The sequence below is a fragment of the Marmota monax genome, unplaced genomic scaffold (assembly GCF_021218885.2).
Source record: "Marmota monax isolate L192 unplaced genomic scaffold, Marmota_monax_Labrador192_F-V1.1 WCK01_AAM20220418_F8-fsc00018, whole genome shotgun sequence".
NCBI lineage: Eukaryota > Metazoa > Chordata > Mammalia > Rodentia > Sciuridae > Marmota > Marmota monax.
The window spans coordinates 4274236-4299249 of record NW_026692201.1 but is presented as its reverse complement, the minus strand read 5'-3'; the positions used below and the strand labels follow the sequence as shown (position 1 = coordinate 4299249).

Genomic DNA, 25014 nt, shown 5'->3' with positions numbered 1-25014 from the left:
CCTTGTATACCTCTATATCAAATCCTATCAGAGAGCAGCTTAAATTTGCTTTCCACAGAAAAAGAATGCCTAGTGATTCCCCAAATCAATCTCTCCTTTCATATTCCCTATAATCTTCCTTTTTGGCCATTCTTATTTCAAAACATATATAAGACATTTGATACATATTTCTTGAATTGATATAAGTTTCTGCCATCTCTACATTTAACAATGCATGTGTGTGTGTGTATGTATGAATGTGTGTGTGTGTGTGTATATATATATATATATATATATATATACACACACACACACATGTGTACATATGTACACATACACTTGTATACATAAGGAATGGAAAGGACCTAAATTACCCAAAACAACTTGAAAAACAGCCAAGCTGGAGGACTTACACTGCTTGATTTTAAGAAATTTAAAAATTATGGCCATTAAGACATGTTGTATTTGCATCAAGACAAAGAACAGAATAGACATCAACGGAACAAAAGAGTCCAGAAACAGACTCTGTCATATATGAACAAGTGATTACCAACAAGGTACAAAGGCAATTTAAAAAGTCTTAATAAATGGCCTTGACACAATTAGGCATCCTTATGCCAAAAAATTAATTTTGATCCTTACCTCAAACCATACACAAAAAATAACTCATAATGGATCATAGATTTTACTATACAATGTAAAACTACAAAACTTCTAAAAAATATATAGAAGAAAAATATCTGTGGTGTTGGTTTGTGAAAAGTTCTTAGATAATACCAAATGCACAATCCATAAAATGAAAAAATGATGAGTTGGACTTCCACCAAAAATAAAAACCACTCTTTGAAAAACACTGCTCAGTGAATGAAAACATGAGACCATGAGAAAAAGAATTCCCAAAACTCAATAACAAGAAACAAGCATCTTAATCTAAAAAACGGGCAAAAGATTTGAATACTCTGCCAAAGGAGATAGCATTAGTCATTAGACAAATACAAATTAAAACCAAAATGAGATACAAATAAATACACACTGATATGGCTAAATATATTGGCAAAAATGTTGAGAAACTGGAACTGCTTCTGGGATTGAAAATTGAAACCATTTTGGAAAACAATTCAGTAGATTCTTTAAAAGTTAAACATATCTACCATATGCTCCAACCATTCCACTCCTACATATTTATCCCACAGAAACAAAAGCATACATCTATACAAAGATGTAAACATGGGTGTTCTCAGCAGCATGGACTACTATGGACTGTTAATACAGAAGACTCCAGAGGTACCTAGGTGTCACACCAGAAAAATAAAAAAGGAGTAATCACTCTGGAAAAAATCAGTGAGTATGTCTGAACCAGAGCTAGGAAAACCACTTAAAGGTTCACCCCTACACCCCTCCTATAAGCAGACTCCAGACTGAAATAAATGACAAGTACAGGGTCTGAAGTAGTAGAGGCAGAGGGTTCTCATTTTTCTACCAACTCCCCTGGGTTTTTGGCAATGCATGAGCTATGCCCCTGACAATCTGCTGTTGTCTAATCAGAGCCATTAACAATAACTTTCTATCTCCCAGGCTGTGGTAAGGATCAGCAAACAAGAACTAACCAAAGCACTTATAAAAAGGGTTGTTTTCCTTCCTTTAGGCTTCTACTCTTTTCTTAAACAAAATGCTTAAGCAAAATGAGACCTGGATATATTCTAATAGAAAATTTTAATGTTGTCTTTTAATACTGTAAAGCACAATTTCTGTACCCTCAAAGGAAAATTAGTACTGTACAAACTTGTACGCGTTCCTTCTTAATGAACTCCCACCTTCTTCTCTCCTTACAGGCAGAAATAGATTCTTACAACACAGGCCTGGGGTGGTACCCTTGCCTTCCAAGGAACCATCAGGGTATTTTTGCTTATTGAAAAATGAAGCTATTTTGATCCTTCCTTTGCAGGCTGGCTGCCAACCCAGGACCTGGAGACACGCAGGCTGCCATCTGCCTCACCCCAGCTGTTCCTGACCTGCCATCCGTCTCCAACCAGGGACGCCTGGTATCTGCCAGGTCAGCTAAGCAACTGATGAAAGATGCTTGAGGGCAAAGTACAGTGTGGATGAATGTGTTGGCAGCACACAGCCTGCCACGCAACTGAGACTTCCTCTCATTACTGGGTGGCATGCCACTCTCCGTGACAACATAGGGAATTGCACTCTGAGAAAAGCATAGCTTCCCCTGGAGCGCTGCAACAATCTTTTCTTATTGTATGACAAGTAAATCAACAATATCCACATCTTTGCTAAAAAACAAAAGGCTACTTCAAAAAGTATTAAGTTCTCAATAAAGAGAGAATGTTATATACATCGGAAATTTCTACCACTTATCTTTCAGGAATGACCATTATGTTGCAGATTAAGTGATCAGTTCTGATTACTGATGCTCTGATAGTAACAGGAACAAGTTTAATTTCATGCATCCGTAAACTACCATTGTCCCAAAATGATTCAAAAGCCTAAATAAACTTTTAAAAAGGCAATTTGCAAACATTCTCAGTAAAAAGGATAGCAAATGTAAAGGAGGAATTTTTATGGCTTGAATTTGCATTCCATTAGAGTTGTAATCAAATCCTAATATAGGAATTGTTACAGTTTGTTATAACCATAAAAATAATGGCTTTTACTGATGGCACAATATTCCCAATGACATGCAGTTTTACCTTCTGAAAATGGAGGCCAGAGCCTGCCTCCTGCTCACTTGTCACTATGTAGACAAGGCACAGGGATGGAGCTGAGCTCAGAACTACAAACTAGTGGCCCATAAAAGATGTTCTCCACAAAATGGTAAAGGAAGTTCCCATTATATGAAATTCTACATATAAGCTCACTGTAAAATAACATTGACCCCCACATAGATAGGCACCCAAAGGAGGAAAAGCTAAGACTATGGTTCTCGAGGAACAAACAACAATACCACACAGACTACAAGAAATACAAGGGATTTCTTTTATCCTGTAATTCTGATTTCTTCTTGCTCCACACTTTATGTTAAGGTCTCTCTGGAATCCCTTCTGCCTCGGTTTTCTTTAAAGAAATTATAGCTCCACCTAGGTTCCTTCATGGTAAAACCTTGCACTAAGAAAACACTGCAATGTTTTTACAGAATTGCCCCACTAATTGTACATGGTCCCCTTCCTTGCTCAGGGCAGGCAGTGGCTGACATTCACAGCCTCTACAGATGGCAAATGCAATCTATATGTCTCAGATATGTGCAATCCAAGATATGTGAAACAAATGTAATAAGCGATATTAAAAAAATGATTTTTATTGGTGAGAAAGGTTTGCCTTGGTAAATAAAGATGCAGATCTAATTCTTAAGAATGCTGTAAATTACAGTAAAGCAAAGGTAGGAAGCCCTATTTTCTTTCAAATGCCAATGAGAAGGCAAGTGGGTAGAAAATAAAAATCCTTCACCTAGAAAGAAAATGTTTTACTTGACTGTTTTTAAAATCAACATAAGACATTTTTAAACAAATCTCTTATTAAATAAAACAAATGCAATCAACTTCTTATATCCCACCAATCAGATGACCAGTCAATTCTGTCAGTGACCTGTCGTCTTAGCTTTCTCCTGACCCAGAACCTTCTCTACTGCTGCTTTTGCTGCTGGGAAGCAGCCTGGCTTCTTACATCACCCCCACACTGCAATAAAGCAGACCCGTTTTTGCCCCTGCCTAGCCCAGCCCTGATCTCCTGAAGACAGTGTCTCTGGGCCTTCTTCTCCCACCCCACACCTTCTTCCCACTCCTTTGGGGAAACCTAGGTGACTGGCTATATCTAAATTTTCATTTGGAAGATAGAACACTTCTCAGTCACATGCTTGTCTTCCTCTATAAGGTCCAGATGAAAATATATAAAATAATCTTTGTATGAAAAGAAAAGAAAGACCTACAATACCTTAAAAGGCCCAGGGAAAGAAGTAGGAATAGGCAAAGGAACCTATTTTCAAACAGGAGCTCCCAGTAAGATCCTTGACATTTGCGTGTGTCTAAACCCTCTGGCAATCTGGGAAGCGTAAGGATCCATTCTCAGAATTGGCTTCTCACAACTGAACCCAATTATATCGAGGTATAATCATCAAGATATTGAGAAATTCTCAAGATAAGGTAACATATGTGCTGCTTCATTAATGCATGAAACACTAGCCAGCAGCAGGTTTAATTACTAACATAATTTCGAAGCTGCGATGAGCATGATTAAGATATGTGCAATAAATAGAATAAGCGAAATGAAAAAAAATGATTTTTATTGATGAGAAAGGTACAGATGCTGCCAATAGTACAGTGATCTGTTATATATATTCATAACTGAAGGGAATGCTAAATATTACCGAGAGGTTTGTGAAAACGAATATACAATTTTATTCTTATTCAAGTTTGCAGACCTCTCTAAATTTTCTCGTTAGATCCCAAAACATAAAACAACTGGAGGCACAGTTTCTCTGGCAGAAGCAAAGGGCATGCGGCAGCATGGCCTGGCTGAATCTCCTTCCAGGCCTCATTTAGTCTGCTAAGAATACCTAGGCAAGAGTAGTTCCTTGCCTTCCTCCAACCTCCCAGCCTAAACCATCCATATTGTATAAGTATCTGGCTCAACTGCTTTCTATTTTGTCTTATTAATTTTGTTCAATTTTATTATCTTATTTTAATTAACATCTCTGTATTTGTTACAACCCAATCTAAACCATTCTTAGCCTGCCTTGTTTTCTTGGCGTTCATATTTTACTTTACTTCACTTGAACCTTTTCAGTGTTTGGATCTTGGTTTCTTTTCCTTTTTGATGTATAGAGTATTAGCAAGTGTTTTTTTCCTTATTTGGTCAACTTACGTAGTTTCCTGTATTAATTGCCTCAATTATCTTTAATTCACGTTACTGTTGGTTTAGAGCTTCATCTCCCTTCCCTTGGTGTTGTCATTTTCTGTTCACAAACAGCAGGGTATTAGCTGATCATAGGCTTGCTGGCCCCTAGAGAATAGGGCACACCCCACTAGAGTGTCTGGATGTTTGTTTTCTCTCTTGCTGTTTCCAACGTAGCCTTTCTATCCCTCCTTTAAAATCCCTGGTGCTCTTTAATGTTCAAGTCCCTAAACTTTCAAAATTGTGTACTTCTGGAGATTCAAACATGCAAATTCTTTCTGGGATAGGTGGCATGTACCAGCAGCACCATGAACTACTGCAACTTTGAACTGCTCACTTGCTGTTATGATTTCGATCTAGAAATGTCCACCTCAAAGTTCATGGTTTGAAAGTACAATCCCCATTGCAGAAAGGCTCAGAGGTGGGGCTTTTAGGCAATGATGAGAACTGTAACCTATTCAGTGGATTAATCCATTTGATGGATTAAAATTTGGAATACTGGGTGGTTAACTATAGGCAGGGGGATTGTAGTTAGTTGAAGGAGGCCACAGGGGGCATGCCCTAAGGGATTCTATCATGCCCCTGACCCCCCCACCCCTCTGCTTCCTGGCTACCATGATCTAAGCAGCTTTCCTCCACCATCCCCTTCTGCCATGATGTTCTGTCTCACCTTGGCCCCAGAGCAATGGAGTCAGTCAACCATGGATTGAGACCTCTGAAACTGTGAGCCAAAATAAACTTTCCCTCCTCTAAGTTGTTCTTGTCAGGTATTTTGGTTGCAGCAACAAAAAGCTGGCTAATGCACTCATGCACCTGATATAACCGCAGAAGTTCAATCAGCTCTCCACTGATCAGTCAAGATTTCCAGCTTCTTTGGGTCTAATACTTTCCATAATACGTGGGGAGATTTAACCATCAGAAGATGAGAAGATGTGGCAGTTATACTCTGTGAGAAGAGCCTGTGTCTACAGGCTGCTGTAGAGAAGCTGAGCCAATGCAAGTGTCCTGCTATATTTACTGTAAATGATGGTACTGCCTGGAAAATGAGAAATTCTAAAGGTAGGCCAGCAAGAAGCCCTGAGTTGTCTAGGATCAGAAGTTGCTCTCTATTTCCTTACTCTAGACCCATGGTTTTAAGTTTACCTGAGATGTCTAAAGTTATAGTATATGGGCCTGTTAGGCATCACAAACACTGGAGATCTAATTGGTGAAAGTACTACAGAACAACTGGTCCCTGGTGTCTTCAGAATCAACACCCCTGACTTTAACCAGAGAGAAAAGTTATGCAATTTATAACTTTTAATTTTTCTGAGACATAAGTATGTTGTATACATTCTCTAAGGCTGGGAAGCAGGAGTAAGGTATTTGGTTAGTGAGTAAACCTAGCCAACCTCCATTACACACAACTTTGTAGAGTTTTACCTATTCTCATACAAACACAACAGTACACATGAAGCCATAAAAACATTTACTTCTTTAAAAAAGGGAGTAGGAAAACCAGAGTGAATTTTCTTGGTAATGAAAGGAAGGGGAACAGAACTTAAAAAAAAAAAAAGTAATGTCACAGCTAGAATGTTATTTCTGATTAAGCAACAGATGGGATGTTATATCAAATAATGGCTCAGATTTATGATAGATAAGAGTCCACTATACGAACTATATGGAAACAAGAAATAGTGATTTTTATGAATCTTTCAGTAATATTATGAGTCACACAAAACTGGACATCATGTGAAGAGTTAATCATGAAAGGTCTTGGGGATATATTGTAGTATATAAAGACAGGTAGGGTCTAACTTATTCATCAACATATGCTCAGAAACTTGAACAGAGCTGGGTATAAAATAGGTGCTCAATAAATATATGATAAATGCTGAATTATTGAAATCAATTACATGCTACAGAAGTACCTGTAAATTTGGAAAATATTTCTTCCAAGACTATATGGCACTATGTCGTCTCATAGGACAGAATTCTAATAATTCTATTAAGAAACTGAAACCATTTTCTGCATTGTGCTGCAAACAAAGCAAAAGAGTGAGAACTGCACAAATGGCAGTCCAAATATTCCCTTCACCATGGATAAAAGTAACTACAATACAGCACTACAGTTCCAAAGAGCCACTAAAGGAGGCAGGGCTCACTCACATCAAGGGATCCATAAATATATATATATATTTATATTTATTTATTTTTGGAGGCGGGGGAATACCAGGGATTAAGCCCAGTGTTGCTTAAATACTGAGCCACATCCTCAGCCCTTTCTTTTAATCTTTTATTTTGAGACAAGGTCTCACTAAATTGCTTAGGATCCTGCCAAGCTGCTGAGGCTGGGTTTGAAGTTGAAATCCTCCTGCCTCAATCTCCTAAGCTGCTGGTATTTCACATCTATGCCACTGTGCCTCACTTCATGTATGTTTACCTTAATGAAGGATATGAGGGCACTTGCAACTATGATGTTAGGACTTAAAATTTAAACTTAGGACATAGCTAAAGGTAATCTTAGATTCAAAATAAATGTTTCTTAATGGGTAGAATCCAAGACACTTGATTTAAACAAAAAATACCAACTCAGAAATAAAAAAGAAGGGGCTGGGATTGTGGCTCAGTGGTACCTAGCAAGGCCCTGGGTTCACTCCTCAGCACCACATAAAAATAAATAAATAAAATAAAGGTATTGTGTCCAACTACAATTAAAAAATAAATATTTAAAAAAAAAATAAATGAAAAAGAAGTCTCATGACTATTTAGCAAAACTGAAAAAAGAAAATTGAACAAATTTTCACTAAAACAGAGTAAACTTTAAAAACTATACCTAGATACAAATAACAAAATTCTTTTAATCAAAACTAAACAAAAGGGAGCCGGGCACAGGGGTGAACACCTGTAATCCCAGCAGCTCAGGAGGATCACAAGTTCAAAGCCAGCCTCAGCCAAAGTGAGGCACTAAGCAACTTAGCGAGACCCTGTCTCCAAATAAAATACAAAATAGGGCTGGGGATATAGCTCAGTGGCCGAGTTCAATCCCTAGTACAAAAAAAAACCCCAAAACCAGGAAAAAAAAAAAAGAAAACTAATGAAAAGCTTACTGGAAACATTTTAAATTTCAATCTGAGTCTATTTTTGGAATCTAAGAATTGAAACAAATAATAAATCAGATTTTAAAATAGGAATCACAATAAAAATTTAGTTGTAAGGTATCATTTTGATAGATATTTGGTAGGTGAAAAATCAACTGGAAGGATGAATTTAATAATTCCAGTCTTGCTACTACCAATAATGTTATACTGAAAATACATGTTTGTACACCTGGATGAGTGTATCTGTAGCTCATAGTGGCACTGTTCACAGCTCTGAGACAAAATGAAATACTAAATGGAGCAATGTAGGAAATATCTAAGCATATACAGTTAATTAAAAATAGGTGACCAGTAGCTATACAGAGTATATATTAATTTGTAAAAAAAAAAAAAGGAGAGATGATATATACAGGTTGAACATTTCTAATTCAAAAATCTGAAAATGGTTTTGGAGCACTTTAGATTTGGATATTCAAATTAGAGATTGCTCAGTCAGTAAAGTCTATGCATATATTTTGAAATCTGAAAAACTCAAATTTGAAATACTTTTAGTCCCCAAGCATTTCAGATAAGGAATAGTTAACCTATTCATATAAATAAAAAATTTCACCAAAGGAGATTAGCCAAAAACCAAGTGTGAAAAAACTATTCTGTTGGCCAAGCTATAAAAATAGACCTCTCTCATACATTGCTGGTAGGACTGTAAACTGATAAAACCTCAGTGGAATGCAATTTGGTAATGGCTACTGAAATTATAAATGTATTTGCTCATGAGAATTATGTGCAATATTATATGTGTGTGAGGTTATTAATTTCAACACTACATATAATAAAAAAAGAGAATAATCTCTTTTAATATGAAACTAGTTTAATTAATATATGTGATCTAGTGACTAGGAAGTTAAGGCAGAAGGACTACAAGTTTGAGGCTAGCATCAACAACTTAGTGAGATCCTCAGCAACTTAGCAAGACTGCCTCAAAAAATAAAATAAAAAGGGCTTGGAATGTAGCTCAGTGATAAAATGACCCTGGATTCAATCATATATATATATATATATATATATATATTCATATATATATATATTTTTTTCAAAGTATGACTATAATACAGATGCAAATGAAAAAAGAAAAAGAGAGAAAGCTCTCATACTGATAAGGTCTCTAAAACATAAACCTAAATATCAAGAGGTCAAATATTATATATGAAACATATCATCTTTTTTTTGTTAAAAGGAAGTATAGGGATTAGGAGTAGTTCAGTGGCAGAGGGCATGAGAACACACAGCCAAATGAAATGGAAAACTTACTTGTAAAGGTAATATTCTGCATGATCTATCTCTTCTCGAGATGAAATGTTGTCCACAAACTAAAAGAGAAAAAGAAATTATGACATATATTCGGTCTACTTCACATTGACCTTAAAAAGGACAGGACATCCGTTTTACTGAAACAATGCTCATTTGGCAGGGCTCCCATCCTTGAAATCCTTTTATGCCAATATAGACAATATATATTAGCTTCTAATTTTCTATGTATAGAACAACCTTGGTGAGAAAAACTGATTGAAAGCTGGGGTTGTAGCTCAGTGGTAAAGTGCTTGTCTAGCCTGTGTGAGGCACTGGGTTCAATCCTCTGCACCACATAAAAATAAATAAAAGTATCGTGTCTATCTACAATTAAAAATATTGTTTAAAATTCGTTAAAAATTTTAAAAAATAACTGATTGAAAGTCAAAGCTGAATGTGTTCAGAACTAGGCGAGAGCTTGTTCCACTATCCCTATAAGTAGTCATCACCTTTTATCTTCAAATCCTGATCTTATCTCTATGTCCTAAGCTCCCAATAAAGGGAACATTTGGCTGAAAGAATGAAGACACTAATGGCTGAAAACAATATTGCCAAAACATAAAAATCCTTAGAGAACTTATTTTCTAAACATTCTTCTTACTCTGATTCAAATTCTGCTAAGGTTAGTCAACTTATGATTCCTCTAACAAAGTCTTTCTTCAAACCATAAAATGTTTGAGTATGCACCTTAACTATAATACAAATAAATAAATAGAAAAAAATATTGCAAGGATGGATTCCACTTTAGAAAATCAGAGGCAAAAAAGATAGGCAATAATGCATGTTGTGAATATAATTAAAACTTCATGAAGAAGAAGAGTAAAAGTGGGGAGACTTTCTAAAAATAAATGAGACTTGTGGATTTGATTTAGAAATCCATTAAGGTACAGATGAAAAGTGGTACAAACACAGGCCCTGAGCCTGAAAATCAGCTCTCTGGTAGCTTTCTGTGTGGCATAAACAGATGGCACAGCCCCTCTGGGGCTTAGTTGCTCCATCTGCAGAAATAGGATAAAAGCTCTGGCCCTAAAGAGTATGAAGCTCCAATGAGAAAATGCATGTGAAATTCTCTAAACCTTAAAGTGTTATCTAAACTAATACCAGGTATAACAGTCCACAAAAGTTTTACACATCACATCAGGAATGAACCAATAATCTTTTAGTTCTCCTCTAAAATGTCAATTATAGTCCAAAAATTTTAAATTATGAGCAGCTGAATTGAAAGCTTTCACAAGATCTCATTTTTGCACCATAGGATCCCTCCAAGGAAGATCCTACTATCCTCATACTGGAAACAATATTGAGAGGAAACCCATTGCCCAATATTACAAAGTGAATGTGTGATCTAGATAAGACCAGATGTATTTAAGGAAAGCAACAAAGAAAAACTTTGATATCACAGGTAGCTGGGTTTGAATCTCAACTTTTCACTATAAGCTATGTGAACTTGAAAAGGTTATTAAACCATCTATCTTAAGTAAACATAATGCTGTAAGAATTAACAGAAAAAAATGTATTCTAAGAAACTAATACAAGACTTCCTTTTAAGGACCCCTAAAGTTCAGGAAATAAAGCCAAGAGTTAATAAATGAGATGATATCAAATTTAAAAAGCTTCTGCACAGCAAAGGAGACAAGAATATAAAGAGAGAACACATAGATTGGGAGAAAATCTTTGCTAGTTACTCTTCTGACAGAGGATTAATATCCAGATTAAATAAAGAACAAAAAACAACAAAAAGACCACCAAATTAATAAATAGGCAAATGAACTAAACAGATATTTCTCAAAAGAAGAAATACAAATGGCTAATAAATGTATGAGGAAATGTTCAACATCATTAGCAATTAGGGAAATGCAAACCAAAACTACACTGAGATTTTCATCTTATTCCAGTGAGAATGGCAGCCATCAAGAATACAAATAGCAGGGAGCAGTGGCACACAACTGTAATCCAGTGACTCAGAAGGCTGAGGCAGGAGGACTTGAGTTCAAAGCCAGCCTCAGTAACTCAGCAAGACCCTGTCTCAAAATTAAAAAAAATAAATAAATAAAGGGTTGGAGACTAAATTCAGTGGTGAAGCGCCTCTGAGTTCAATCCCTTGTACCAAAGAACAAACAATGATGCATGCTGAAGAGAATGTGGAGAAAAGAAACACATTCACACTATTGGTGGAATTATAAATTAGCAACTATGGAGATTCCTCAAAGGACCAGGAATGGAAAACTTGGGATGGAACCATCATTTGAACCAGTTATGCCACTTCTTATCATATACCCAAAGGACTTAAAATCAGCAAACTGCAGTGACGCAGCACATCAATTTTATAGCTACTCAATTCATAATAGCTAAGCTATGGGACCAATCTAGATGCCCTTCAACAGATAAATGGATAAAGAAAATGTGGTGTATATACACAATGAAATATTACTCAGCCAGTGAGAAGAATAAAATCCTGGCATTTGCTGGTAAATGGATGAAACTGGAGACTGTCGTGCTAAGGGAAATAAGCCAACCCAAAAAAAACCAAAGTCAAATGTTCTCTCCGATATATGAGGTGGGGGGAGGGAAGAATAGAAGTTCACTGGATTAATCAAAGGGGAATTAATGAAGGGAAGGGAGCAGGAGGGAATAAGAAAGGCAGAAGAATGAATCAGACATAACTTTCCTATGTTCATATATGAATACATGATCAGTGTAACTCTACATCATGCCCAACCACAAGAATGGGATCCTAATTAGAATAAGTTATACTCCATGTATGTAAAATATGTCAAAATACATCCTACTGTCATGTATGTCTAAGAAGAACAAAAAAAAAAAAAAAAAAAAGAAAAAGAAAGAAAAAAACCAGAATGGAACCACCACATGACCCAGCTATACCACTTTTTGGTATTTATCCTGAAGAATTAAAGTCATTATATTATAGTGATACATATATACCCATGTTTATAGCAGCACAATTTACAATAGCCAAACTATGAAATCAGCCTAGGTGTCCATCAATGGATGAACGGATAAAGAAAATGTGGCATATATACACAGTGGCGTTTTATTCAATCATAAATAAAAATGAAATTATGTCATGTGCAGGAAAATGGATGGAACTTAAAAACATTATATTGAGCAAAATAAGCCAAACTCAGAAGGTCAAGGGTCATATATTTTCTCTCACAAGTGGAAGTTAGAGAGGAGAAAGGAAAATAAAGATAAGGATGGGGAAAATATCATGAAAATTGAAGGGAGATGAGTAGAGTAGAGGAAAAGGGCGAGGGGGAGGGAAGAAGGGAGGGAAAGGGAAATACTAGGGAAATTGGCCAAATTATATCATTATCTGAGTGTATAAATATGTAATAACAAATCACATATATATGTATATATAAATATGTAATAACAAATTTCACCATCACATACAACTATAATGCACCAATTAAAAATGTGGAGGAAAAAAAAAGAAACTAATAAATTAACCGGCATAGAAGGTGCTCAGTAATGGTCACTATTACTTTCAATTACTATTTTTGATTCCTAGCCAGTATTATTCTATTATCCACTGCCTTGCAGCAGTTTAACATTGGTACTGGGGACTGAACACAGGGGCACTTACTCTGAGCCACACCCTTAGTCTTTTTTATTTATATTTTATATTTATTTATAGTTTGTATTTTATTTACAGACAGAGTCTTGTTGAGTTGCCCAAGGCCTCGCTAAGGCTGAGGCTGGCTTTAAACTTGCAATCCTTTTGACTCAGCCTTCCAAGCCACTGAAATTACGGTGTGCACCACTGCACCTGGCTAATATTTATTCTTCTAAAGACTTTCTCAGCTACCAGAAATACTTCCAATACCAACAAGTGCATAGTATTATTTTGAAAAGCATATTGACTTAAAAAAATCATGGTATCAGACAGCTGAATATTGTACCTTGAGAAAATTAAAATAAATAAGATACAAAATAGTGATTACTAACACTGGCGACTAGTAAATTTGTTACCTTTTATTTCAGCCCCAAACAAAATTGCTATTATACCATAAAATATCTATTAAGTCTATAAAAACACACCACACTACTGAAAAAGTGTGAAACTATGAGGCATATTCTTTCTTCACACAGCCTTATCTACCATAAAGAATCTTTCTTGCATTCTTCCTTCTTTTTTCTTTAGCGGGGGAAAAGAGTTTAAATGTTCTTACCCGTGAGATTGTTAAAGAACTAACAGGCAACTTTCTCTCATATGTTTGGTCCATTAAAGATGCGAGATCAGCTGTGAAGACAAAGATGGAAAAAGAACCTTGTTAAACACACATGTTTCTTAAGAAAAATCTAACAAATAAGACTTCTGCCAGATGGCTGCCAACATTGTGAAGTTAGTATTAAAACAGATGCTTCTTCTTGCTCTTTTTTAGAAATGATTTTTATACAAATTAAAGAGGATAAATGCATATTAGTAATTCAAAATGTTTATTTCATTTTAGTAAGGATATAAAAAATTCTTAGCACACATTTTAAAAAATGGATCAATAAAATATCTTTGGACATAGACACAAGGGTTATTTTTAACAGACTCCAGGAAAACAAATTAGATGGGAGGACAAGCAAGGAAGGAAATCTTTGTTGCTTACCCATATATTCCTTTTGCACTTTGAACAACATATTAGTTATTCCAAAAAATTAAAAATTAAGATTTATCAAGTGCCTTTTATACATTTCCTGAACAAATCAGGAAGCTCCTTGACTATGCTTAGTGATTTTGGCTTGAACCATTCCTATTTTGGTTCTTTTTAGCAGAACATTCATAGGAATACTTGGTATTTCTGAGATTACACTTTTATATCATTCTAACAATATCTGAAATGCTAAGCATTTCCCCTTCTCCTACCACTCTCACTTTCAGCTCATGATTTTATCTAATTTCACCGAGAAAATAAGCAATCATAAGAGAACTTCCATTTCCTAGTGTCAAATCTGCCAGGCTACTCACATTTGTGCCCATATACTTTGCCTTCTATTGTTACAAAGCATGGATGGCATTAAAAACAACAAAAGACCCACCCTTGTCATTATCTTCCACAGCTCCTTCTCCTCATCTCTGCTCCCTTTAACAGCAAGACTCCTTCAAAGAGACATTTTTGATCCAACTGTCACTACTTCCTTAGTTCCCACTCTTCAACTCACTCTAATCAGATTTGGGGTTCTACCCCTCCACCAACACCAATGACCACCTCCACCTTATTCAATTCAGTGGCAAATTCTCCATTCTCATCTTACTTTACCTATTTATCCCTATCAACAGTTGACCATTCTATCCTTCAAATTTTTTTTCCCTTTCCCTCTTGGGTTCCTTTGCAGAATCTCCTCCTTTTCCTGTGATCTAAATGTTGGAGTGCCTCAAGCCACAGTAGCACAGCACACTCCCCTTCACCATTTATGCTCAGCTGCTAGGTGATCTCATTTTGTCCATGACTTTCCTCCTCATTTACAGACTGTAGACTCCACACACATACCTACTCTGACTTCTGACTAGAATTCCAACTGAATAAGTGAGTATCTCCATCTGGGTGTCTAATAGGTCTCCGAGCACTACATGCCCTCTTTATTCTTCAACCTTCCACTCTAAACCTGCTTTTCCCATCTCAGTAAATGGGGTGGGAAAAGACAGGATGGCTTACTCAGGTCAAAGAGTGAGGATCATCCATGACCCCATTTTTCACACCCTACAACCCATTTGTTAGCAACTCCTATAGGTTCCAACTTGTATCTCATTACTATCATGCTAAGGCACTAATATCTGTCACTTACTGATCTTGTCTTAATAATCGCCTCACCCTTACAATCTAATCTCTACCTGGTTGGCTGTGAGGGTATTTATTTATTTAAAATATATTTAGTTGTCAATGAACCTTCATTTAATTTATTTATTTCTATGTGGTGCTAAGAATGGAATCCAGTGCCTTATACATGCCAGGCAAGCACTCTACCAGTGTGCCACAACCCTAGCCCTGAGCGAGGCTTTTGAAAGACAAATCAGATTCTGTCATTGTCTTTTCCCAATCAGCCAATAACTGTCTATTATACTTAGAATAAAATTCAAAATATTTTCTAGGAACCACAAATACCTACATAAGTTGGCCTATTATTTTGTTTTGCGACTTAAACTAAAAAATAAAATCCACAAAGGCAAGATTAAATTCACTGATATATTCTCAATCCTCAAAACAGTTCCATGAAAGGCACTTAGTAAACCCTTGAAGAAAAAATAAAAGGAACACAAGGAGAGAAAAATATATCACTAGATTTCTAACACATTTTTACTCCCTGCTAGGTAAAATTACCATCAAGTAATAAAGAGACATTCAGAGATAATCAATAAACAGGTATTTGTTATTAATCTTTCTGTTCATTTAGTCATTTTCTCTTCTTTTCCTGGGGTAGTGATCACAATGACTAAGTAGTGATGAAGGGAAAAATAACTATTTTGTGTGTGGTACTGGGGATTGAACGCAAGGCTTTGGTCATGCAAGGCAAGAGCTCTGCCACTGAGCTACACACACAGACCTTTTTAATATGTTATTTTGAGACTGGGTCTCATGAAGTTGCTCAGACTTTAAAACTGCAATCCTCTTTCTCACTCTCTGGAGTTGCTGGATTATAGGCAAGCACCTCTGCATTCAGTCTGAAAACAACTTTGTAAAATCCCTAAAACCCAATATGATGTAAAACTAAATAGATGTTCTTATGACTATCTTAAAGGAATTGAAGCCAGGTGATTAAAGAAAATATAAAAATAACAAATAAATCCTTAAAAACCCTTCACACCAAGGCAAATTAATATTGTTAAATGTACTTGCTCATGGACTAGATGTCAAACAGCTCTCTCATGATGGCAGATATTTATGATCACTTTCTAGTCAAAGCTCTTGTGCTGCTGCGATGACAGGCAACATAAGGAATCACCTCTGTTTACTTGTTGAATTCAAAAAGCAGGATCAGGAGCCACTGGCTTAATTAAAATGGCCCACAGGCCTCTTTCACACAGTGCCCCGAGCCTAACAAACACTGGATCAAGGCAACTTCATTGATGACCTCTTAGTGCTGTAACTGAAGATTCCACCTAAGGCCTTCACACCCAGGCAGCTTCAGACAAGTGCAATTGGACAGGCCCTCAAAAAAGGCAACAGCTGCAGAGCTGGTATCTGATGAATAACATTAGCATACTGCAAGTCAGAGAAAGGTCTGATGCTAAATATACTATGTGAACAATCACCTCACATTATAGTGTTGGTGTGATGAATGAGGCAGAAAACTGCACAGAGCGGGGAGGGCCAGGAAAGCGGGGACAGCTGCAGCTTGCAGAGGGCCAACGCCACAGGCTTCTGGATCGTGGGCTTCCACAGTCAAAGTCACACTTCATGTTTCAGCGAGGGGCCAGCAGATGCACAGTTCTGTTCGTAGGGGTGTGCCAAAGAGGATGGTTTTTTGCTTGTTATTCAGTTCCTCAAGAATACACACTGCAGCTAATGGTTTTGGACAATAAAGACTACATGGGAAAATGGATCTGAAATTTAAATTCTTCATTTAACAAACCTCAAAACTGTCCATACAATGTAGAAATGTTGAACTGTAGGCAAGTATAAGTTGTTTCTCTAGTTGAAGACATCAATATCACTGATGATCTGAGGGTATAGAAGATTTTATTGAGGACTCTGTACTATTACAAATATTGAAGTGTAATGGCACACAAACCTGGTGGAGGATATAAACTGCATGAGGGGCTTTAAACCTTCAGGTTGCTGGGCCTCACACCCAAAGGAAGATTCTAATTCTATAGGTTTGAGATAAAACAGGGCCATCCAATTTTTTAATGAATAGCCCCCTAAAACTGTGATGCAGCCAGTCAAGCACTAGTCTCTTTTGTCTTGGATGTTGTTCCTAAGCTAAAGAAGATTATCACACAGGAATTCAACTTCTGAAGTAAGATGGACTATACATTATTTTAAAATTTCCTCCCGCCATAAAACAAAACACTTAAATAAAATATTAAAAAATGTTTTTTTAAGATACATGACTGAAATTTCAATAAGGTACATGTAATTATTTTGCCAGAAGTCAAAGATAATAGGGAACACAAACTTGGAGGGCCTGAGGGATTAATAATGGTGGCAGTTCTCATGAGAACATCTGTGGATAGTAATGACACAGAGCTTTGGTTTTAATGACTTAGGGGGAATAAAATCAAGAATTCTGTAAAACGAGAAGCTCCTGAGGTAAAGCCATGACCAACTAGGGCTACACTTGTGTGAAAAGATAAACTAGAAAACAACGTATCCTACAAAGCAAACAGTAAGGATTACGGTCCCCTAAGGATTCTAAACTACCAAGGCAGCCCTCAAGCATCTTCGAGGATATAATTCATGCTTTTTATGTAATCCAAATTATAACAAGCTTAGTGTTTTGTTTAAAGAGCTGATTTTACTATATAAAATTCTATTCTAAACATGGACAAAAAGCAATATCAGTAGTTACCTAAGGATATAGGCATAGGGCTCAAAGAGGAAGGAGGAAAGAATTACAAAGCAGTAGGAAGAGAACTGGAAGGGAGACAGATATGCCCATTAGCTGGATTGTGGTGATGATTTCTAGGTCCTGTATACCCATACAGATGTCAAAACATATTAAATTTGAAACTGTAAATATATACAGTTCATTTTATGTAAATAATACATCAACATGTTCTAAAAACGAACTGAAGAATAAATTAAAGAGCAGGTTAGGCATGGGTGAGGTGACAATTAGTGAACTGAAAAGTAGATCAGGAATAAATTAGAGCTGAGTGCAGTGGCACAGGCCTACAGACCCAGTGACTTGGGCAGCTGAGTCAGGAAGATCTGAGCTTTGAGGCCAGCCTCAGTTACTCAGTGAGACCCTGTCACAAAATAAAAAAACAAACAAAAAGATCTGGGAATGTAGTACAGTGGTAAAGCACCCGTGGGTTCAATCATTGGTACCTAAATAAATAAATGAATATTAGATAAAAATAAGACCTATCAAAGGAGTTATAAGATATAGAAAATAGAATAAGAAGGCCTAAAATACATCTAATTAAATTTCCAAAAGAAGTAAATTAAAGGGAATGGGAAGAGGTAATATATGATGATGGCTGAGAATTTTTTAAGAACTGATAAAATATACACATTTTTAGACTCACTTCAAGTCAAATAACTAAAATTAAACCCAAACCATGGTATGTTATTGTAAGACTAAAAAATGAGGATATCTCAAAAAAGTGGCCAGATGAAAAAGAACATAACTTACAAAGGAAGAACAAAAAACAAAACAAAAAACCCCAACACACCAATAGGGTTTCTCAATAGGAACACTGGAAGACAGAAAATAAAGGAAGGTAAGCAAAATGCTGAGAATAAGCTCTCAACCTAGACTTGTACATTTGGCAATACTCTCTCTCAAGAAAAAGGGCAAAAGAAAGACATTTATTGACAAACAAAAACTGAGAATTTATTAGCAAGGAACACACACTAAGCATTTAGATGTTTTAGGAAAAGAAAGAATGGTGAGTAAATATAGTTGGCTAAATCTGGGGGGAAACTGTTTCAATAAAATGGTTGTGTGTGTATTTTAAAGGACAGAACTTTAATGTTGGAAAACTGCACATGGTTGGGTGTGTGTGCATGTGTATGTATGTGCACATATGTGTATCTTGACTTAAAGTATTCTAAAGGATAATAAAATCTGATGAATATTAGAATTAAAATTCAATATGCACGTTAGAAGGTATGGGCAACAATTTCAGAAGAGTAGAAATTAAGGGTGTAATTTCCATGTTAGTAGAAGGGAAAAAATGTAAAAAACAAGAACACTGCTAATCAATCCAGAGAGAGATTAGAGACATGAAACTAATTAGGAAAATAAATTCAAATGTATCAATAATCATGAAATAACAATAAGTAGACTAAACCTTCTAGTTAAAAAATAGTAATTATCAGATTGGTTAAAATAAAAACACAAAATATAGCTGCATAAACCACATGAACACAGAAAAGCTGACAATAAATGTATGAGAAATTGACTAGATAAACACAGCCCAAAGAAAACTAGGAAAACTATAATAATTCCAGACACAACAGTCTTACAGGCAAAAAGCAGTATTTTTTTTTTTTTTTTTTTTTTTTACAGATTAGGTGGGTTATTAGATAATGATTTTGTGAGAAGGTAATTTTAACCAGGCAAGGACCATAGTACCATAGTTTCCTAGCACATAAAATTCTCAGTAAGGAAATGACAATCTCCTTATTGATCATAAAATCTGTAGCAGACACACCCTGGAAAAGAAGTCTATTCTAAAAGAGGGTGGTCTCAAGGTTAAAGTTGCTGTGAAGAAGGTCACCAAAGAAAAGATGGATGGATCCTGGATTGGAGGCTGGTAGCTGGAGTGGGAAACAGTTTCAATTCTTCACTTTTTGAAAATAATTGTATATTATTGTTATCCATTCAAGTAATACTAAGCTCTTTCTGGGCTTTGGGCCATAAGTGAACCTTATTCTAATTTATATAATAAACAGATTCAGGTTGTTACTGTTCTTTTTAGAAGAAATGATCTTGGAAAACTATAGCTGAAACTGAGTTTTAATTCTACATTTCAAAGAAAAACAAGGACAGATAACATATCATGCATAGAAATAACAGAAGGAAGTAAGGAAAATCAACCTAGGAACCAGTTTGGATACGAATTTTTAGATTTCCTTCTGTTTGTTTCTCTGTCACTAGAATCTTTAAAACAAGTCCAATAAAGAACAAGAATGAAAACAAGCTATGTACACATATAAGAAAATGGGAAGGATAACATATACAAGGCAGGCTCATCTCTACAACTGTCAGCAGATGGTAAATATGAGACTTAGTAATGAATAGATGCCACAGAGATACAAATATGGAACTGACAAAAATGAGAAAGGCAGACTTCAGAAAATCCCCATTCGGGCTCAAAAGCAGGATTTGAAAAATTACAAGTCAAAGGCCTCCATAAATGAAATGACACAGCAAAAGTAAACCTCACAAATTAATGGTATAATACATTTTGGATTAAGAAAGAGTGTTCTCAAAAAACAAAAATAGAAACACAGAAAAACAGTAACCAAAACCAAAAAGTGTTCCTTATTCTGCGATTACTTATAAATTGAAAAATCAGAAATAGAATATTTAATTCACGGGCTGGGGTTGTGGCTCAGTGGCAGAGCATTTGCCTCTCACATATGAGGCACTGGGTCCGATCCTCAGCACCACATAAAAATAAATAAATAAAATAAAGATACTATGTCCATCATATATATATATATATATATATACACATATATATACATATATATATATATATGTATTTTTTTTTTTTTACAAATATTTAATCCATAAGGCTCATGAATCCAATTCAGCTCGAGTCACCTGGGCCCCTGCCCCCTGGCAGGCTGCCTCCAGAAAACTTCCTCTCAAGGAAACCAGGGAGCTTCCCCACCTGTCCTTCAACCAGCATCCCACCTAGTTCTCAAACAGTTTTCTCTGGAGTCCTAGTCACTGGGGGCCCTATTCTGTAATTCACCAGCTGTTGACTGGTTAAGGTTGACAACTTCACCTGGTACTTCGCCCATCAGATCTACAAGTTAGTAGAGGAATTTGAGAGATGATGCTTTAATTTAGTGTTTATTTTAGCCTAAGGGAAACCCAGTACAAAAATAGTAAAAAGTTGAAATCATCTGACTGAAGTAGGAAAGCCCAAGAACTCCTAGGGCTTTATAGAACACAAATGAAGAACTGAGGACCTATCAATAAAAATATTAACTGTACCTTAACTGTTTAAATCTGAGTTCATAATGACATTAAAAGAAATACCCTCACTAATCATCTTTGAAGGATATTTTGAAAATTGCCTCTTCTATACAACTGTTGCAGGATAACTAAAATGATAAGAATTGATGAATGAAGCAAAGATAAGAATTATAACAGCAAATTTATAGCTGTTTATGAAAATAATGGAGCCAACCAATGAGCATGCATAGTTTTTAACATATAAAGGAACAGCCCTATGCCATGTACTTCCTGACAAAAGAAAATACCTCCTACCACACAGTCATGCCAAAAGAAAAAAGCAAAAACAAACAAACAAAAATCTTCAATCAAATCAAGCCGTTTTCTCCAAGGGCCATTACACAGGACACATGGAAGTTACGAGGAGCATGTTAAACATCACAACAGAGATGAAATCAGCAAATCTATAATGTGGAAAACTCTACTGAAGATCTATAAATGTAAATGAAAAAGTTTATAAGACATTTGGGGAAATGTAAACACTGAGGGACTTTTAAATTATTTTTTTTAAATGACTAGTTTTTAGATATGTGAATGGTATTATGGTTATCTTTAAAAATCCTTATCTTTTAGAGGTATATATCAAAACACATAGAGTGATTTGATAATTAAGATTTGTTAAAAAGTAATTGGATAAGGAGGTGAGTTACCAATGAAAGGGCATGAGCAGGTAATCGTTGAAAACTGGATATTTGATAATATTTTAAACAACCACTAATTTAGGTGTGATAATAGTAGTAAAAAGTGTCCTTAACTTTTAGAAACAGGTATCAGTATATTTATGGCACAATTATTATTATTTTTTTGCCTGGGATTTGCCTTAAAATAATCCAAAGTATCAGGATGGGGAAACCCAAGTAGAGAGAAAAATAAAAGATTATGAGCTGATAATTGTTGAAGCCAGGTGATGGATAAAGGGGGTTCCTGACCATTATTCTCTCTACTTTCGTATGTTTTCTATTTCCCTTTATAAAACATAAAGAAAAAAAAAGTAAACTATGATGTCATAAGTCAGGACAATGGTTACCTTTGAAAATAAGAGGCTATAAGGGCCTTTGGAGGGGTAAGAACCTTCTATTTTTTACACAGGTTTGCTCACTTTGTGAGAATCTATATGTTACGATTTGTGTACATTTAAGTATGCATACAGAACACTGTAATAAAGAAGCATTTTTAAAAAACCAAATTCCACATTAATGCAAAAGTAAGACTCTACTGTAGAATCTCAAGTATTACAGCAATCACCGCAAAAGAAAATTTTTTGGAAGGACAGCAGAGGTATCACCCAGTGTTGGGAACCACGCCCTGGCACCCACTCTGCCCTCAGGGACACATGCTTCCCAATAGGAACCGCAGGAACTAATGCCTCATATCGGCCCTCCTCACTCCTCCAATCAGCGAGCCCGCCTAGAGCACCTCACAGCCCTTCGGCTTACGGCGACCAATCACAGCGCTCCACATGCCAAGCACGGCCCTGAGCGTTCACGCACGTTTCTCATCTAGCGTGTGCTGGGAGTCCAACGCTGGGCTCTCAAAGAGCAATGCAGGTTCCCCGTAGGCGCCACACTGCCATCTACTGACCAATTTGCAGGGATGCACCCCCAGGCACAACACCAGCAGTGCTCACAGCCCCCATCCAGATACGGAAATAAAAAGTTGGGAGAAGCATGTACTAATGGCAAGTATAAGTGAAAAGCGTGTCTGTTTTAATAGAGGTAATAACAATTACCTTCTGTTATACAGTGGTGAAAAAAAAAATACTGTCTCCAAAGGCCTCTTTTTTTTTTTTTCCGAGCAGCTTGAGTTCCAAAACTGCTTCACACATTTTATCTAGGGGTAAAGCGAGGGAACTAGGGGGTCTCATTCATTCCACGTACTTCTGGAGCATCTTCTATGTGCCAGGCACTCAAGCAGGAATTATCATCATCCCTAATTTATAGGTTCAGACGTGGAGGGTGAGAGCTGAAAGCTGCAGAAGTGGGCTACAAAGCCAGAGCGATGTCTGCCTCATAAGTAAGTGCAAACTCTTCACAGCACACTAGGTAAGGAAGGGACAAAGCACTGTTAAGAGTAGAGAGTAGGAAAAATAGGTTCTGACTGGATAGGAATTTAGGGTGCAAAAGGGGGTATTCTAGGCAGACGAACAACTTACCACAGTGGCAAGAAGTATTCAGTATATGGTAGCTTGTACTGCTTTTCCAAGAATACTAGTTTTAACAGAGAGGAGACAAAGTTTACCTCCATGTGATATTTATGCACCTCCATGTGATATTTATGCATTGCAGATTATGCTCATTCTTTGGTAAACAGCTTCTATTTACTAAGGTATCTGCAATAAAGTCCCCTGGATTTGTGTCCAAATAACAGAACAAACAAGATGTCAAAATATAGTAGCCTTGTCTCCTAATCTTTCCTTTAAACCTGGGAAAATGTTAAAAAAAAAAAAAAAAAAGGCTGGGGATGTGGCTCAGTGGTTAAGTGGTTCAATTCTTGGTACCAAACAAAACAAAACAAAACAAAAACTTTCCTGGAATTTGTCATTCCCTCATATATACTCATAGCACTTTCCTTATAATTCATATGACACATCAGAACAATCTTTGCTATATAATTATGTGAAGCTATGTTGGTGTTGTCACTAGAACAGTATAGGCCCTTTAAGGCACTTCAGTATAAGTGGGGGTATTTTTTTTTTTTTACTGTCACAATGATTGGAAGGAACTGCTGGCAATTTCTGGACAGAAGACAGGGAAAGCAGGTGACCAGCATTGCTGTGACTGTGCTACACATCAGAACATTGTCTCTGGTGGGAACCAGGACTCAGTATGGAAGAGATACAAATTTAGACTAGAGCAAGGCAAGGAAAGATCATACAGAGATGAATTGGTACTGGCAGAAGCTCTGTTTCTAAAATATATATATATATGTATGTGTATCTGCACAGATACATGTATGTATATAGATACAGATACATGTATGTATATAGATACATGCATGTATATAGATACAGATGTGCACACAGGCGGGTTTATGTGTGTATGCATACATATTTTCCAATCCCTGTCCACTACTTTGGATGAGAAGTAAAAATTACATTAAATACTGGTTTCTAATGCAGTTCCTCACCAAAAGGAACCAGAGCTCCTCAAACAAAAGGTCGAGTCCAGGCCTAGGGCAGGAAAGGTACAAGATGAACCTGGAACATCTTGTTAAATGAGAAAACAAAGAAATTTTGAGAGAGAAAAAGAGAATACAGAAGCCAGCTTGAGAGGACTTACTTGTATTGGCCAATTCTGGGACAACTGGACCACCAAAATAATTAAGGATGGCAATAATCATTTTTTTAAAATCCCACTAATTAATGAGAAAGAAATGGGAAAGAAGGAAGGAAGGAAAGACTATTGCTTATAGTAGAATACCGAGTGCTAACAAGTAAGTATGATGGAACTGATGGATTTGGAAAATCATCACTTTGCAACCATTGTAGTATAGACTGATCCAGGCCAGAAGCATAAACGGATGCTAAATGTAAGGGGAAACTTGATAAGCAGCAGGATGTTTGCTCCTCACTGATAGTTAACTTTACAGTGGAAAAAATCAGACACTTCACTAAGTGATTAAAGTTAACATAGCCTAGTAAAGGCATTAGGATATCTGGTGTGTCCAGATGTGATGCTCTGATAGGGATACATCACTAGGGATACACCACTAAGAGTATTCTGGATGAAGAAACATAACTGGAATCTAATGAGGAAAGCACAGAGAAACCCCAAAAGAGAATATGTTATTTAAAGAAGAAATGAGAATCTTACAAAAATGACAATGTCATCAGAAA

General features: G+C 36.3%; 1 protein-coding gene across 2 annotated transcripts in view; it reads right to left on the bottom strand.

Moving 5' to 3' along the window:
- Positions 1–25014, bottom strand: part of Mrps27 (mitochondrial ribosomal protein S27) — a 90351-nt gene that overhangs the window by 56423 nt on the left and 8914 nt on the right. For both annotated transcript variants that reach the window (XM_046427331.2, XM_046427337.2), the window contains exons 3-4: positions 13499–13569; positions 9267–9325 (exon numbers count right to left, since the gene is read on the bottom strand). In XM_046427331.2, coding sequence (XP_046283287.1) covers positions 9267–9325; positions 13499–13569 — 130 coding nt within the window. The remainder of the gene's footprint in view (positions 1–9266; positions 9326–13498; positions 13570–25014) is intronic.